Genomic DNA, 18,216 nt, shown 5'->3' on the forward strand with positions numbered 1-18,216 from the left:
ACACACACACACTTAGGGAGGTGGGAGGACCTGGGGGTGGGCGTGGCCAACATACAGACCAGAGAGATGGGCGTGGCCTGGAGGTGGGCGTGGCGGATGCAGAGACAAGGGAGGTGGGCCAGGCCTGGAGGTGGGCGTGGCCGGCAGGAAGCCAGGGTCTGAGCCACTGGTGCAGGCAGAGGACCTGGGCGCTCTGCAGAGACCCACGCAGGAAGCAGGGCAGGACCGCAGGCCCTGGCCCACGGGAAGCAAAGCACAAACCTCTGTCACCTTCCCCTGTCCAGAGGATGAGAACCATCAGCTGCAAGCAGCCCGTGATGGAAATAATGGAATCAAATCAAATCAGATCAAAATACCCAGGCGTGGGTCTCAGTCTCACTGCTGGAGCTCCGGGGCTTCACCCCCCTGTACGTGGGGTGTGGGGGGAGGGATGGGAGGGGTGGAGGACAAGGCCCAACTCTGCACAAAGACTTATGTGAAACTAAACCACCACAATCTATCTATCTATCTATCTATCTATCTATCTATCTATCTATCTATCTATATCTTTAGATATATATATCTTGGTCGTGGGGCTTGAACTCTGGGTCTGGACTCTATCCCTCAGCTCTTCAGCTCAAGGCCAGTGCTCTACCACTTGAGCCACAGCGCCACTTCCTGTTTTCTAATGGTTTATTGGAGATAAAAGTCTCACACACTTTCCTGGCTTTGAACCGTGATCCTCAGATCTCAGCCTCCTGAGTAGCTAGGATGACAGGCATGAGCCACCGGGTGCCTGGCCATAATCATGATATATATTTTTTTATATTGAGTTCTCGTGGGAATGATACTTTGGATATATTTCATTAAAGAAGATAGGATATGATGGGCTGGGAAGGTGGCTCAGTGGTAGAGTGCTTGCCTTGCATGCCTGAGGCCCTGGGTTCGATTCCTCAGCAGCACATAAGTAAAAAGAAAAAAGCCAGAAGTGGCACTGTGGCTCAAGTGGTAGAGGGCTCGCCTTGAGCTGAAGAGCTGAGGGACAGCGCCCAGGCCCAGAGTTCAAGCCCCATGACCGGACCCCCCCCAAAAAAAGAAGATAGGATATGAATAATACCAACAGGACTGGTTTCCTTTTTACTTGGAAATTGTAAGTTTACTCATCAATGACCTGAGTGGCTGCAGTTCCTCTTGGACACTGCTATTAAGGTGATGGAATGAGGCTGGGTGCCAGTGGCTCGCGCATGTCATCCTAGCTACTCAGGAGGCTGAGATCTGAGGATCACAGTTCAAAGCCAGCCCGGGCAGGAAACTCCATAAGCCTCTTATCTCCAATAAACCACTCAGAAAACCAGAAGTGGCACCGTGGCAGAGCAGTTCAACTTGAGCTGAAGAGCTGAGGGACAGCGCCCAGGCTCTGAGTTCAAGCCCCACGACCGACCAACAAAAACAGATGACAGGACTGTATCTCTATTTACCTGTTGTTTTCATCCCATGGAGGTATCTTCCCATAGAGTCCGGATATGGACTGGAGCCGAGGAAACGGGGGTTCAAATCTCAGCTCCCTCTCCCAGATCAGCCGCCCCCGTCCCTGCTCCCTACCACACCCTGGGTCGCCCCTCTCCCGGAGGTTAACCCTACCTGTTGGCAGCTGCTGCTCCACGAAGCCCGCAGGGCGTCCCAGCCTCCCGAGCGCTTGGCCTTGCTCTCCAGGTGCGTGCGCAGCTGTGTCTCCAGCTCCTGGCTGATCTGCTCCAGGGCATGCACTTTGGCTATATAATCCACCAGGCAGCCCCCCAAGTCCTCCACCTCACGGTGGTCTCTTTCCAGGCCAGGGGCCGCTACCGAGGTCAGACCTGAGCTCCGCAAGCCCTGCAGGAAGACACTGCTAATCCTCAAAGCCCGGCGGGTGACTCGAGCCCCCAAACCCCCTGTGTACCCACTGGGGGCGGTCCCCACATAGACCCCAGGGGCCCGGCCAAGGCTCCCCATGATGCCTGTCCTGGAGGCTGGGGGGCTGTCCAGAGAAGAGGGGGGCCTTGTCCCCCTAAGGGATGAGGCCCTGCGTCTCTGGAGAGGCAAATCAACCACCACCCTCTTCTCACTCATCTCTCTCTGTCTCTGCAGCTGCCACCCGGCTTTCCCAGCCCCTGATCCATCCTCCCCCCCCCCCCCCCCCCCCCCCCCCCCCCCCCCCCCCTTCCCCTGTCCCCGCCCCCATGGTGTCCTGGTCACGAGTCTTTCTAGAAGCTTTCCCCCATGTCCCGAGGCTCTTTGTCTTGCTGAGGTCCAGGAGTTTCTGTCATCATTCACTCAGCTGAAAGAGGAGAGGCCGGCCAGGCACACTGGGCATTGTCTGATGGCAGGGTCACGTGTCCAACCTTCCAGATTGTTCTGAGGGGGAGGGGAGATGGGAAAGGGCTGGGTCAAGCCCAGGCCCTGGGAGGGGATACCCTGGGTTTTATGAGTTTCACCTCCTAAGACAGCAAAGCAGATGCAGAGCTGTCCCATTTCACAGGCCAGTAAACTAAGGCTCAGGGAGCAGAAGGGGCGAAGTGTTGTAATTGTGCCTCCAGCAGCTCACATCTCAAGCTGGGACTCCACGGAGGGAGTTCAAGTTCAAGTCCAGGGCCTCTCGCATCCTTCCATGGGATGGCATGCATCTAAAGGTGCACACGTATCCGCAAACAATGGAGGGGACATCCGATATGGGTCCCCCTGCCCCATACATCCTGGGGTTTGAACTCAGGGCCTGGCACTGTCCCTGAGCTTCTTTTGTTCAAGGATAATGTTCTACCACTTGAACTCCAGCACTACTTCTGGCTTTTTCTTGGGGAGGGGCTGGCCAGCTGGCTTCAAACCACGATCCTCAGATCTCAGCCTAAGATTACAGGAGTGAGCCATGGGTGCCCGCCCGGCTGACTTCAACGTTCTTTTAAAAATGAAAAGAATGAGAAGAATACAAACTGTATTAGGCACATAATCCTCTGGGTAATAAAATAAGTTTATTTATATATACATGGTAACTGAATTCTGTGGGTATGGAAAAATAAATCATACATCCACAAATGTATATATAACATATGTATCTCTGATGACATATATTATATATAAATTTTACATTTACAAACAGAGATCTCTCTCTTTCTCTCCATATATATACTCACACACATATGGATAACAGTCCATGTAACAGCAAACAGAAATATCACAGTAAGGTTATGAAGATCGAACGGCGACATTGAACCTGCTTCTTTGTGGGTTGAAGCCTTTGGAGAGGGATGAACAGCAACCTCGTGCGAAGTCGGTGCGTACAACGCTGAAAACACAGCGTTTTCGGAAAAGCCATCTCTCATGTTACAAAGCAAAATGGAAAGTAAGTCATGGTAAGACCGCCTACAGCCGTGACACAAATGTGAGCCAACATTCAATTCCATTTCCCAATCTGACCGTAAGAACCTCTATATTCAAAATAGACTATCAAACTATTATTATTTATTATTTTTCTTTTAGAGATAGGAAGAGTCAAAGCAGTTCCATTCTTTCCTAACTGCTATTTGTTGGGGAGCGGGGGAGGGTTGAGGTGGGAGGGAGGAAGGTAGAGAAGTAGCTGCCTTTCGGAGCCCTTCTGGCGCCTCTGAAAGTCTGACCCCTGGTGGCTATGGTAGAGATAACAGGGACCGGGAAGGTGGCGCTGGTCCGGGGTGGGGGGAAGCAGGGGAGGAGAAGGTTCAGCAGCCGGTTTGTGGTGCTTTCTTTCAAGCCATCAACTCTGGCCATCTGGTTTTGGTAGGATAGCAGAGGGCAGTTTGAAAGGTGATTTTTATTCTCCCTTTTGCCAGTACTGGGGCCTTAGCTTTTTTTTTTTTTTTTTTTGCTCAAGGCTGGCACTCCACCACTTGTACACAGAACCATTGGTATTCTACCATTTCCTTCCTGGTTTTTGTTTTGTTTTGTTTTGTTTTTTTGCTGATGAGCTGGAGATAGGAGTCTCAAGGACTTTTCTGCTGGGACTGGCTTTGAACTGTGATCCTTGGATCTCGGCCTCCCTGAGTAACTAGGATGACAGGCGTGAGCTACCAGTAGCGATGCTAAAAGTGCCGATTTTATACTTTAAGATTTAGCCGAGCTAAACCCAACACCCAGAGGACGTAATACCGTCACCTTTGAAGCTACAAAGCTAAATCGCCCTTAAGAAGAACAGGCAAGGGGCTGGGAAGGTGGCTCAGTGGTAGAGTGCTTGCCTTGCACGCGTAAGGCTCTGGGTTCAATTCCTCAGCATCACATAAGCAGAAAAAAGCCAGAAGTGGCACTGTGGCTCAAGTGGTAGAGTGCCAGCCTTGAGCTGAATTGCTGAGGGACAGCGCCCAGGCCCAGAGTTCAAGCCCCATGACCGACAACAACAACAAAAGAACAGGCAAGCATTATTTCATACAAATAGGGGTGCTTCCTCAAGAGACCTCTGCCTTCACCTGCTCTGGGCTCCTAGAACCCCAACCCCCCCAAGAGATGCAATCAATTACAACTGCTTTGATTAGAAATACCTTTATTATTATTATTATTTTTTATAAAGCCATGGGTCATTCTGCAAAGATTTTTGTTTTGTTTTTTTTCATTTTGTTTTAAACCACACTTATAAAAAAGATGTTGACAATTCTCAGGAGGAAAAAAAAAGCTGAAAATGTTTCTCATTAAGTCAAGATTACACAAAGGTTATGTTTATAATATATATATATATTTGTATATTTATAATTTTAGAGACGAAAATAAAGCAGTGGTAAAGCGAAGGCTGTTGCAGTTAGATCTCAGAGACTTGATCGTTTCCTACAAATAGCGTTTCCTGACAGAAGGGGTTCACAAGGACCATCCCAGTGTCCCTGTAGTCGCCGTTGGCCGGGGAACGGGGCTCCGAGAGCTGGTCCTGGGAAGAGACGGAGACCATGTTCTCAGCCCAAGTGGGCGGGGAGCACACATGGAGCATGCGCAATGTGGTGGAATGAGGACCATGCCTGGGTGATCTATAGGACAGTGTCCCCCATATATCCACTAGCTCTTCCAGCATCATGAGCTCAGGGAGTTTTTCTTTTCCTTTTTCTTTTTTTTTTTGTCGGTCATGGGGCTTGAACTCTGGGCCTGGGCGCTGTCCCTCAGCTCTTCAGCTCAAGGCCAACGCTCTCCCACTTGAGCCACAGCGCCACTTCCAGTTTTCTGGTGGTTGATTGGAGATAAGAGTCTCACGGACTTTCCTGCCTGGGCTGGCTTTGAACCGTGATCCTCAGATCTCAGCCTCCTGAGTAGCTAGGATGACAGGCGGGAGCCACTGGTGCCTGGCCAGCAGTATTTCTCTTAAAGCAATAAGGACCCTAGCGAGTTGGGAGGCAAATGGTGATAAAATCCACTTTGAAGTGAAACCAAACTTTTGGCTATGGGGTTTGTGGCTGAGCTCCTCCAGTTAAGTTTCTTTCTTTCTTTCCTTCTTTTCTTTGACTTCCTTCCTATTTTCCTTTCTTTCTTTATTCCTTCCTTCCTTCCTCTTTTGGGTCAGTCATGGGGCTTGAACTCAGGGCCTGGGCGCTGTTCCTGGGCCATTTCTTTCAAGGCTAAGCCTTTACCACGTTTGAGACACAGCACCACTTCCAGCTTTTCCTGTGTATATGGTGCTGAAGAATCAAACCCAGGGCTTCATGCATGCTAGGCAAGCACTCTACCACTGAGCCACCTTCCCAGCCCCTGACCCTGGTGTGTGAGTGACACTTGGGTTCAGGCCCCAGAATCTGAGACCCCCTGGGAGCGAGCTTTGCTCTCCATGGTCCTCCATGCTGGGGCTGCTTCACCTTGCCCGCCCCCCTCCACCCACCCTGTCCTGGCCCCCAGTGGAGGAACCGTGTGTGTGTGTGTGTGTGTGTGTGTGTGTGTACCTGGCGAGTACCTCCCCGGCTGGATTACCTCTGATGTCTCCAAGGACTGGATCTCCCTGGGCAGCTCCACGGCGTGCCTGTTGAAGTAGTCCATGGTGATGGCGTTGTTCCAGTAGCTCAGGTTGTTCTCGGGGTTGGCCGTTTTCTTCTTTCTCCTCATGCAGCACACAGTCAGCAAGATGGCTGTGGAGACAGGTCAAGTCAGAGGAGGAAGGCCCACGAGGAGAGGGGGGGTGTGTGGCAGCAGCAGCTAGCCGGGCTGGTGGCAGCAGTCAGCAGCTAGGGGGAGCTGTGGAGGCCCCCGGTGGCTCAGCTGCCTTTTAAAAATGGTTCTATTATACGGGTGATGTATGAGGGGCTACAGTCACACCAATGGTTTGCGCTTTCCGTTCCTCTCTGTATCCCCGCCACCCTTCGCCCCTGCTTTCCTCCAAGTGTGGGTAAGCAGGGGGTGCAGAGTGGGTCAGACATCACACACCATACGATGAAGAAAGGAGGAGAATCAGAGAGCAGTAACTATCCAATACAAATAAAATGGCCAGGACACCTGGCCTCCCAGCTACTCAGGAGGCCGAGATCTGGAGCATCATGGTTCAGAGCCAGTCCGGGCAGGAAATGTCCATGAGACTCTTTATAAACTCCAAGGAACCACCAGAAAGCTGAAAATGGAGCTGGGGCTCAAGTGGTAGAGTGCGAAACTGGAGCACAATAGCTCAGGCCCCAGATAACACACACACACACACACACACACACACACACACACACACACACACACGGGCACCAGCAAGGGCTTCATTGAGGCAATGCTCTTAGAGCAAGGAGCCCCTTGAGCCATGCTCTTAAGTCCGATTGGCTTTCTTATTTGGTTTTTAAGATACACTTTTTCTCCCCTTTACTTTGCCCACACTAGCTTCGAACCATGACACCAGTGGATGGGATTACAGGTACGCACCACTGTGCCTGGCTTCCGGCATTCTCCTTTTATAGAGAGAAACCTGGGACCAGTGAGCGGACATAGTGCCTGCAGGAGTCTGAGGCAGCTGAGGGAGGAGTCAGCAGGGAGGACACGGGGTGGGGGGTGCAGTGAGGCTAGGCTGGCCAGGGGAAACTAGGTTGGATGTAAAGAGGGAGAGACAGGGGCTGTGTGCTTGACCCTGGGTGGTCACGGTGGCTTCCCTGGCCAGTCCTGCCTTGGCCCTGCCCACAAAACCTAAGGAGACAAGCTCTTGGTCATACTTCTGGTTCTAGTTCTTTTCTTTTCCTTCCTTCCTTCCTTCTTTCCTCCTCCTCCTCCTCCTCTTTCTCCTCCTTCTTTTGTTGGTTGTGGGGCTTGAACTCTGAGCCTGGGCGCTGTCCCTCAGCTCTTCAGCTCAAGGCGAGCGCTCTATCACTTGAGCCACAGCGCCACTTCCGGTTTTCTGAATGGTTCACTGGAGATAAGTCTCACAGCCTTTCCTGCCCAGGCTGGCTTTGACCCTCGATCCTCAGATCTCAGCCTCCTGAGTAGCTAGGATGACAGGCGTGAGCCACTGGCACCTGGCAATCCTGTTCTTTTTATTGGCATCATTCTGGGCCTAGTTTCCCACCTCTCCCCTTCTCTCTATCATCTCCCTCCCTCCCTCTCTTCCTTCCTGGGGTTTGGACTCAAGGCATGGTAGGCTGGTACTGGGAGAAAGTGCAAAGTGGATGTGTCAGGTTCAAGTAAGTACTGTTTGAGGACCGGCTCAGCGCCAGGCCAGCGGCGAGGTGGTGTGGGCTTTGCGTGTGTGTCCGGAAGGTGGCAGCAGAGACCGGGGCTCGGGAGCCACTGTGCTGCCCAGTGCAGCCTGGATCCAATCCACCAAGCCCAGCTCTCTCCACATGCCTGAGACCATTTGGCCCAGCAAGACTGGCAGGGACCTGGAGACAAGGCATTTCTCAGTCCTGGCACACCCAAGCCCTTGCAGCCATTGGGAGGGCTGGAGACCTGGAAGGGGTAGTTGAATTGCCACTTCCCCGTCTTGGGACAGGACTGGGATTTGTTCTGCTCACCCTCCTCTTCTGGAGAGGAAAGAAGCCCTGACTGCAAGAAGTCCACAATGCCCTTTGACCCTGACCAGGATCCTGGGAATCTTATGCATGTGGTCAATCTGGGCGCTGTCCCTGAGCTCTTTTTGCTCAAGGCGAGTGCTCTACCATTTTGAACCACAGCACCACTTCCAGTTTTCTGGTGGTTCATTGGAGATAGAGTCTCACAGCTTTTCCTGCCCAGGCTGGCTTTGAACCACGATCCTGAGATCTCAGCCTCCTGAGTAGCTAGGATGACAGGTATGAGCCCCTGGTGCCCAGCTGTAAGAACTGTTTTTTTGTTTTGTTTTGTTTTTGTCCAAGGCCAGTGGAACTTCCCACTGCATTCAGCTTTATCTCTAGTAATTTCTCCTAGGATGAAGGGGAGGGGAGGTGGGAAGAGTAGGGATTGTCAGAGGTGGATGTAGGGAGGAGAGGTCATCAAAGGCAAGATGGAGGAGCAGCAGGAGAGGCCGGCCAGTGAGGACTTTGCTGGGGGCTGTAGATTTGGACTCCTGTGGTGCTCGGGTGTCACCTTGTGTTGGAGCTACCAACAGGGAGCTGACCACCCCAGCCCTGCCTCTCTTTAACTCTTGGGTCCTAGTAAAGCCACATCTGCTCTCTGTAAAACATAGCCTTGAATTGGATTGAGTAAGGAAACTTTTCTGGATATTTATAACATCATTATGGTGTCACATGAAATGACCAATGCAAAGAACTGGGTGAGCCAAGCACCGGTGAAGTGGTGCTATGGCTCAGGTGGTAGAGTGCTGGCCTTGAGCTGAAGAGCTGAGGGACAGTGCCCAGGCCCAGAGTTCAAGGCCCACCCCTCCCCCCCACCAAGAGAAAGGCAAAGAACTGGGTGTCAGTGGCTCATTCCTGCAGCGGAGAGGAAATGGAGATCTGAGGATTCCAGTTCAAAGTCAGCCCGCACAAGAAAGTCTTTGAGGCTCTTATCTTCTCCCAATTAACCTGCAAAAAGCTGGAAGCACCCAGGCCCCATGCATAACCTACCAAAAAAATCCAAACAATCCCCGCCTCCTCCTCCCAACCAAAATAAGAGCTGGAAGTGGATCTGTGGCTCTACTTGAACAAAGAAGCTAAGGGACACTGCCCAGGCCCTGAGTTCAAGCCCTAGGGCCAACACACAGATGTGCTCTCACACACATACACACACATTGGAGATGAGCAAAGCAGCGTGGGAAGGGGTGAGGACAGAGGGTATGGGAAGAGGAGTCGTGGCCGGGGACGGGGTACTCACAGCAGGAGGAAATCGGGACACTGATGGTCAGGATCACCCAAGCGATGTCCACCTTGCTCAGGCAGACGGTGGCTCTGGGCTGGGCTTTGTCCCCTTCGGCCACGTGGGAGCTGTTCCCTGCCGTTCCAGGCTTCCAGGTGCCCGCGGGCACCAGGCGGTTGAGGAAATTCCCGGTGGCTGTGGATGGTGTTGTGGACAGGGGGCTGGGCCCCCTGTCGGTCACTGGTGGCGAGGCCGTGGCATCGGGCCTGGCTGGAGGGACAGTCCTGTCTGACACCCCGGGGTGCCAGGCTGGGGATTGCGGGGGGACAGACACTCCCTGAGGAATCTGCTGGGAAGGGGCTGAGACGGAGGCAGCCGGGGTGGGCTCTGTGGCTGCTGTGAGGACCCCAGGGCTGGCAGATGGGTATCTGTGGGTGCCAGGGGTGCCAGTGAGCCGAGAGTCGCTGGGGCTGTCCTGAGAAGGCACTGGGGTGGGCTGCGGGCTGGCAGGGACCCCTGAGGCGACACTGGCATCTGGGGGCTCCTCCGGGATGGTGGGGGTGACTGTGCCCCCCTGCTGGTCTCTGCGTGGGTCCAGCTCGTCCTCTGCAGGCACTGGGGAGGGTGTGGGAGGCGCCCACGAGGTACTTCTGGGATCCAGGGTGGTCACGGTCGTGGCTTGGGGTGGGGGCAAGGAGGAGGTGCCCCACAATGGGGTTCCGGATGGGAGGGGGGAGGGGGGGTCCGGTTCCACGGATCTGGTAAAGTTGCCTTTGTAGATCTGGAAGATTTTGCCCAGGGGCCGCTTCTGCCCCGGGTAGGGGGCGCTCAGGTTTCTCCCCCGCTGCCCTTCCTTCCTCCCGAGGTGGCCACCAGGGGGCAGAGGGCGCGACAGACCCCCGGCTCCCTTCCTTGGGGAGCCTGGGGGCCTGGGGGGCCTGCGCGTGGGCCCCCTTGGGGACATTGTGGAGGGGCGGCTGGTGGCTCCGGTGGGCTGGGTCAGCGGGTGGCTGGGGGTGGTCCTCCTGGGGGGGCGGGCCTCTGAGGAGGAGGGTACAGTTGCCACAGCAATGGGAGGGGACCTGGTGGGCAGGGGGGCCGGAGTGGGGAGGATGGTGGTGGGGACGGTGGTCCCGGCTGCAGGGTGCCTGTCTGGCTGGGGTGCTGTCCACGTGGTGGCTGCAGCCTGTGCGGAGGACCCTTCAGGCCGGGGGTCCGGTGTCACTGAGGGGTGTCCAGCGGAGCTGGGGCGGGGGGCTGTCACCATGGTGCCTGGGGGTCTCGCTGGGGGAAGGATGTGGGAAGAATTCCGGGGGGAGGCTCCCTGGACAGCCAGTACCAGTGCTTCAGTCAGTGCCAAGGTGAGGAGAAAGCCTGGAGGAGAGTGGGGGACAGGAGGAGGGGGAACAAAAGGAGGGGGGAACAGGTGAGACCCAGGAGTGGTGGCTAGGCAGGGCCATCCTTAACCGTGACCTGGGAATTGTGGGCCCACTGGAGCCCAGGCCCTTGACAGGACAACTGAACCACAGACAGAGCCATCACTGGTCTAGACGTGCTTGACTTTAGTCACCCTGGCTACACATGGAGATATTTAAAATAGTCCCCTCCCTCCCCAATGTTTGGTCTAAGCAACCTATTTTTTTCTTTTCTATTATTATTATTTACTGCCAGTCCCGGGGCTTGAACTCTGGGCCTAGACACTATCCCTGAGCTTCTTTTGCTCAAGGCCAGCACTCTACCACTTGAGCCACAGCGCCACTTCTGGCTTTTTCTGTGGAGGTGTTACTGAGGAATTGAACCCAGGGCTTTATGCATGCTAGGCGAGCCACCTTGCCAGCCCTGAGGGCCGGCTCTTGAGTGAGCTGCCAGGCTGCTGACTTTCCTGCTTGATTTCCCCATCTAGCTGGCTCTGAGGCTGTCTGATCTTGAGTCTCTGACTAGAGCTGAGCGGCACAGACCACACGGCTGTGCCTTCTTGTCAACTCACGCTGAGTTCCCATTTCCAGGCAAGATGCCCACCCCCCATGGTATAATTTCTATCCTGGGCAGGATTTGGATTTCACAGCTGGATTCTGAGAGTCAGCCTTCCAGGGTATACGCATTTGGGAATGAAAGCTTCCCTCCCTCTCTTTCAGGTACTCTACACCTGTCCACCACTACCAGCACTGGTTTCACCAGGATGCTTAATTTCCATGCACTGAGCAAAATGTCATGAAAGAAAAGAAAAGAAAAAAAGAAAGAAAAGAAAAGAAAGAAAGAAAGTCTTCAGATGATTCTAATGGTACCAAAGTTGAGGTGTTCTGCCCTTAGGGGAATCGGTGCCCAGTTCTGGTGCAGAGGACGCGGATGCCTGTTGCCATGGTAACAGATGAAGAGGCTGGACACGGGAGCCACACAGCTGCAGGTCTGTGGCCTGCAGCTCATTTCCATCCCGGCCAGCCTGGCTTCTCAGGTACTTTTTTTTTTTTTTTTCTGGAAACAATGCCCTCTGGCTGCCAGGCTTCTTTGCTCCCAGCCAGTTACTTATCTCCAGGGAGCCAAGAACAAACAAAATCTAACCTGTCTGCCCTTGGGGAAGTAATTTGCATTTGTAAAGCATGACCTCAAAAGATGTGTTTGTTATTCTAGGCAGCTGGCTCACCCACTAGCCTGAGGTGGGGCAGCCACCCATCCCTGGTCTAGTAAGTGTGCAAGAAAGCTGGCAGACAGCAGTCCAAGACACGTGTGTGTGTGCACGCGTGTGCGTGTGTGTGGGTAAGCTCCTAATGGTGCTGGATTCCACAGAGTAGGAGTGGACCCTTAACTAATGCCCCACTAACGCCTGGGGTATGCAAACTTATTTGTTTGTTTATTTTTGCCAGTTGTGGGGCTTGAACTCAGGGCCTAGGCACGGTCCCTGTGCTCTTTTGTTCAAGACTAGTGCTCTACCACTTTGAACCACAGCTCCACTACAGGTTTTTGAGTGGTTATTTGGAGATAAGAGTCTCTTGAGGACTTTCCTGCCTGGGCTGGGTTTGAATTGTGACCCTTAGATCTCAGCCTCTTGAGTAGCTAGGATGACAGGTGTGAGATACCAGCGTCTGGTGACGGTTTTTGTTTGTTTTGTTTATTTTTTCTTGCCAGTCCTGAGACTTGAACTCTGGGGCTGGGCACTGTCCCTGATTGAGCCTCTTTGTGAGCAAGGCTGACACTCTTATCATTTGAGACACAGCACCACTTATGACTTTTTTTGAGTAGTTTATTGAAGATAAGAGTCTCATGGGGACTTTTTTGCCTGGGTTGGCTTTGAACTCTGATCATTAGATCTCAACCTCCTGAGTAGCTAGGATTACAGGTGTGAGCCGCCGGTGACTGGCTTTTGGTTCTTTCTTTCTTTCTTTTTTGTCCAACACTGGGACTTGAACTCAGTATCTGACACTTTTGATCACTGGCAGGTGACTGAGTCACGCCTCTAACCCCTTCTTTTGGGATTCCAAGTAGATGGGTATCGTTTTTTAATCGCTGAATCCCAAATTCTGCCCTTGTTCTTCAGTGGGGTCTCACAGAGGAACCCTCACTGTGGGGGCAGACATAACCTCCACTGTTAGTTAAATCTGATTCTCTACAAAGGTTCCAAAAACATGCCTGGGAGAAAAGATAACCCTTTAAAAAAAACGGTGCTGGGAAAACTGGATGTCCACATGTAGGAGAGACTACAACCAGATCCCTATGTTTCCTACTATGTGAAAATCAACCCAAAAATTGATCAATGACCTTGTAAGACTCAAAACTTGGAAATTACTAGAGGAAAACATGTCAAGACACAGGCATAGGTAATGACTTTCTCGATAGGACTCAACAGCTTGGGAAATATTAGCAAGAATCAATAAGCGAAATCGTTATCATAAAAGAAACAATGATCAAATTGAGAAAAACAGCCTACAGAATGGGAGAAAACCTTTGCCAGTTCATCCAAAAGGGGGAATGATACTCAAAATATGTAAAGGACTCAACATGTTAATAAACACGACAAGAACATCCCCATGGAAAAATGGGCAAATGAACCAAACAGATCATTCTCAGAAGCAGTACAAATGATCAGTGAACACGTGGAAAAATAGCCAACATCCTTCACAATCAGGGAAATGCAAACCACACTGTAATCAGACTCCATTTTCCCCCCACCCCCCATCAGAATGGCCATCTTCAAGAAAATACCCATGACACATGTCGGTGAGGATGTGGAGAGAAAGAAGGAACCTTTACACACTGTTGGTGGGAATGTAAATAAGTGTAGCCGCTGTGGAAATCAGTATGGAATTTTCTCAAAACAAGCAAGCAAGAAAAAAAATCATCTAGAGTTAAAACTAATGTATAATCCAGTTATACCATAAAGCTCCTCATTTCCCTCTGCATTCAAATCCACCCACCTCTAAGTAACTCTGATTTACATTGTTATAGGTTTGTTCCCATCTGTTCCAGATTTTTACGAAAGTGGAATTCGGTAGAATCCTTTGGGTCTGGTTTTCACTCAGCCATAACATCTGTGAAGTTTGTCCATTTGCTGTGTGTATTTGTGTATTGTTGGTTTCCCTCCCTCCCACTCCCCCTCCCTCCTTTTCTTCCTTCCTTCCTTCCCTCCTTCCTTTCTTCCTTCCTTCCTTCCTTCCCTCCTTCCTTCCTGTCCTGGGGCTATGAACTCAGGGCTTAGGCACTGTCCCTGAGCTTTTTTTGCTCAAGGCGAACGCTCTACCACTTGAGCCACAGTGCCACTTTCAGCTTTTTCTGTGTATGTAGTACTGAGGAATTGAACCCAAGGCTTCAGGCATGCCAGGCAAATACTGTACCACTAAGCCACATTCCCAGCCCTTGGTGATTTCTTTTCTCTTTTTGTAGGTTGTGGGGCTTGAACTCAGGGTCTGGGACTAAGCTCTTTTGCTCAAGGCTAGCACTCTACCACTTTGAGCCACAGCTCCACTTCTAGTTTTCTGGTGGAGATAAGAGTCTCAGGGATTTCTCTGCCTGGCCTGGCTTTAAACCATGATCTTCAGATCTCAGCCTCCTGAGTAGTAGCTAGGATGACAGGCATGAGCCACTGACGCCCGGCTCCTTTTAATTTTAAGCTGCCAAGTAATACTCTATCACATGGTCATACCCATCATTCCTTCATCTGATTATGAACACAATTGAGTTGTCTCCAGCTTAGAGCTATTTTCAGTGAAGCCCACTGTGAACATTTGTTTACAGGCTTTTGTGTGGACATGTTTGTGTCTCTCTCAGGTCAACACCTAAGATAAACATAACCTCCTATTATGTGGTGTATCTGTAGGAGGAAAAAGTAACAGTGCCAATGAAACTATGAACGGATGCCCTCTTCTATTTACCATATACATTTCATATCTCCTGGAACAGCTGCCTTGGACTCGCCTAGACTGCTCCACAGACATCTCTGCTGCCTTCTTTTTCTCTGTGGGGTGAGTAACTGCGTTACCTGCCAGTCCTTCTGTGAGCAGCTCAAGGCAACCCCCCCACACAAATAACCCAAAACAAAAAAACCATGCAGCCCAACTTCGAGTGCTTTGCAAGCATCTTCGGATCGTTGGTCCCATTTATAGAGTTTGCGTGTTGAAGAAAGCCATTCTTATAATGAGAATTTGTTCCAAAAATAGGAGATACTGCTGTCTTATTGTGTCTGCCTGTCAGCGTTTGGGAGCTTTTGATTAGAGCCCACATCACGGGTGATCTTCGCAACCAGATGATCCCGTGTGCTTAAAACCAAGTCCTCAAGAGTTGAAAAACCAAGCCCTAGCAGGGTGCTGGTGGCTCACGCCTGTCATCCTAGCTGCTCAGGAGGCTGAGATCTGAGGATCGCAGTTCAAAGCCAGCCTGGGCAGGAAAGCCAACGAGTGGAACTCTTACCTCCATTTAAGCACCAAAAAGCTGGAAGTGGGTGGAGTTGTGGCTCAGGCGGTAGAGCGCTAGCCCTCAGGGACAATACCTAGGCCCCTGAGTTTAAGCCCCAGGCACCCCAAAAATACCACCCTCCAAAAACAACAACAACAACAAAATCCAACTCATAACCTCAACACAACAGGTGGCTCTTTTCCTAACCTTATCTCCAAATGTTCCAATACTTCCAGCCACACCTTTACGTCTTGAACGGTTATCACCCCCAAGTGGGGATCTTAGGGTGTTAACTTGGTAGGACCCCCGAAAACAACATCCTCTCCCTTGCCTGCCCTCCTCCCCTTCCCCCTCCACGCCGGGGAGCTCAGCCAGGCTCTCCATTTACGTCATGAATTATGCATCAGAGTGCGAAAGGCCCATCATTTCCAAGTAAGCAAATCAGAATTGAACTGTAGCTAGTTTTTTTTTTTTTCTCTAAGCATGTGCTTGTACATATGTCAAAAGAATGTGTAAAGGGAAGAGCCGAATTAGAAATGTATATCCGTGTTAAAGAAGAAGAAGAAGAAGAAAAAAAGGCCCGATGACATTTAAAGTAAGAATTTGACCATCTCTGGCTACCGCAAAGCGGGTAGTGGTGCTCCTTTAAGTCAGTCCTCGTGTGAGCTGGGCTGGGGGTGGGTGAGTTGGGGGTGTGTGTGGCATGGTGGATGTGGAGGGGAAGAAGCACCTCCTAAGAGCCTTCTCTCTGGGTGGTGAATCTTTTTTTTTTTTTTTTTTTAAATCGGTCATGGGCCTGAACTCTGGGCCTGGGCGCTGTCCCTCAGCTCTTCAGCTCAAGGCTAGCACTCTACCACTTGAGCCACAATGCCACTTTCGGCTTTTTTTCTGCTTATGTGGTGCTGAGGAATCGAACCCAGGGCCTCATGCATGTAAGACAAGCACTCTACCACTGAGCCACCTTCCCAGCCCCTGGGTGGTGAATCTTGTGTTTTATTTAGTCCTGCCCATCCAGTCCCAATACGCCTGTTCTAGCTCTCTCTCTCTCTCCTGCATTCACCGAGGTAGCCTAGACTCTCTCATATAAAACTGCTCTGATTTCTCTTCTGAACACCTTGTCCTAGCAAACAAGCCCCCTGAGAGAGCTCCCTGGAGATAGGGCTGAGCCCTGTGATGTCTGGCTGGGAATGATCAGATGCCTGATTAGACTCTGGGGGTGATTACACATGGGTCTCATGCGGATGTGTGCAGCTGGGCGGTGGCTACAGACCCAGGCTTGCCTGGGACACAGCCCCTGGGGTGTCTGCCACCTTCTCTCTACCAACCCGGGGCCTGATAGGATAAGGCTTGTGATATGGGCCTTGCATGCTTTCAAACAGGCTGCAGATTAAGGTTTGCCACAGAAGAGACAGTGACATTTAATCTTTTTTTGTGTGTGTCGTTGTGGGGCTTGAACTCTGGGGCCTGGGCGCTGTCCCTCAGCTCTTCAGCTCAAGGGGAGCGCGCTACCACTTGAGTCACAGCGCCACTTCTGGTTTTCTGAGTGGTTAATTGGAGATAAGAGTCTCACAGACTTGCTGGCTCAGGCTGGCTTTGGACCTTGATCCTTAGATCTCAGCCTCCTCAGTAGCTAGGATGACAGGCATGAGCCACAGGTGTCTGGCTGACATTTAATCTTGAGACTGACTGGAAAATCAAGATGTGTGTGCTAGTACTAGGACTCGAACTCGCAGCCTGGGAGATCTCCTTTAGCTTTTGTGCTCAAGGCTAGTGCTCTACAACTAGAGCCACCGCTTGACTTCTGGCTTTTAAATTGGAGATGTGTCTCATGAGCTTTCCTGCCCAAGCTGGCTCTGAATGGCAGTCCTTTGATCTCAGCCTCCCCAGTAGCTAAGATTACAGGATGAGCGACAGTGCCTGGCTTGTTTTTTTCTCTTTTTTGCCAGTCCTGGGGCTTGAACTCTGAGCCTGGGCGCTGTCCCTGAGCTGCTTTTGCTCAAGGCAAGTGCTCTACCACTTGAGCCACAGCGCCACTTCCGGCTTTTCTGTGTCTGTGGTACTGAGGAATCGAACCCAGGGCTTCATGCATGCGAGGTGAGCACGCTACCACTGAGCCACAGTCCCAGCCCCCTGAACTTTTCTTTTCTTTTTTTAATTGCCATGATTCTATGAAACAGTCCCTTTGGCGAAGGGGATGATGCAGCATACATCAGCGCAGGGAAATAGCTGGGGAGATATGTGCCATGCTTTTAATGCTTTTCTTCCTCTGTCATGTTGGGCCTTTTTTCTTTTTCTTTTCAAAAGCTAACTTTGCAGAAATGGAGGGACAAATGCAGCAGTGGTTCTCACCGGGCACCATGTTGCAAAATGAACTATACAACTTAGGGGTGGGGATGGGAGGGAAAAACCTGGGGGACAGCAAGGGAAGGGGTGACATTGTCCATAAAGAAATGTATTTTTTCCCCTGGTTTATGTCACTGGAACCCCTCTGGACCAACACCTTCCTAATAATGATAAAAGGGTTTAAAAATAAAAGCAAGGGATGGGAAGGTGGCTCCATGGTAGAGCGCTTGCCTTGCATGCAGGAGGCTCTGGGTTTGATTCCTGAGCACCACATAAGTAGAAAAAGCTAGAAGTGGCGCTGTGGCTCAAGGGGTAGAGCGCTCACCTTGAGCTGAAGAGCTGAGGGACAGCGCCCAGGCCCAGAGGTCAAACCCCACGACCAGCCAAAAATAAAATAAAATAAAAGCAACATTTGCAGGTGGTAAAGGATGATAAGACCGGTGCACAGGTAGCATCCCTCCGTGTGGAGAAGATGAGATTTAGTCTGATCTAGGGGGAGAGAGCCACCCAGGGTCCCCAGCCTTGCTCCTGGGGGAATCTAGTGTACCCCGGGGTAGGGTTTCTCCTCAAAGCAGCATCCAGGGTTTGAAGCTGTCCCTTCCAAGGGCTTTGCCCCCTCCCCTTGCATGCCTGCAGGCTGTGATAAGAACTCTCACAACTTTTCGTTTACCTTCAACAGAAAAAATGAGCAGATAAAAGAAAGAAGTCAAAAAAGGAGTCTCAGCAAGCAAAGTCTGTCCAAGAATAGAATCTGTCCCCAAAGACATTCCCATGGGATTAGCCCCGCTGTCTAGGGTTCAAAGC

General features: G+C 51.5%; 2 protein-coding genes across 2 annotated transcripts in view; both read right to left on the reverse strand.

Annotated features, from left to right (window-relative positions):
* Positions 1–2,088, reverse strand: part of Bfsp2 (beaded filament structural protein 2, phakinin) — a 12,415-nt gene extending 10,327 nt beyond the window's left edge. The window contains exon 1 of the mRNA XM_013028033.1: positions 1,621–2,088. Coding sequence (XP_012883487.1) covers positions 1,621–2,088 — 468 coding nt within the window. The remainder of the gene's footprint in view (positions 1–1,620) is intronic.
* A 2,562-nt stretch (positions 2,089–4,650) lies between these two features.
* The window catches only part of Tmem108 (transmembrane protein 108), a 114,298-nt gene continuing 100,732 nt past the window's right edge, over positions 4,651–18,216 (reverse strand). Inside the window, exons 3-5 of the mRNA XM_013028035.1 lie at positions 9,205–10,560; positions 5,926–6,080; positions 4,651–4,900 (exon numbers count right to left, since the gene is read on the reverse strand). Of these exons, the coding sequence (XP_012883489.1) occupies positions 4,778–4,900; positions 5,926–6,080; positions 9,205–10,560 (1,634 nt within the window). The 3' untranslated portion in view covers positions 4,651–4,777. The remainder of the gene's footprint in view (positions 4,901–5,925; positions 6,081–9,204; positions 10,561–18,216) is intronic.

Source organism: Dipodomys ordii, unplaced genomic scaffold, assembly GCF_000151885.1.
Source record: "Dipodomys ordii isolate 6190 unplaced genomic scaffold, Dord_2.0 Scaffold107, whole genome shotgun sequence".
Lineage (NCBI taxonomy): Eukaryota > Metazoa > Chordata > Mammalia > Rodentia > Heteromyidae > Dipodomys > Dipodomys ordii.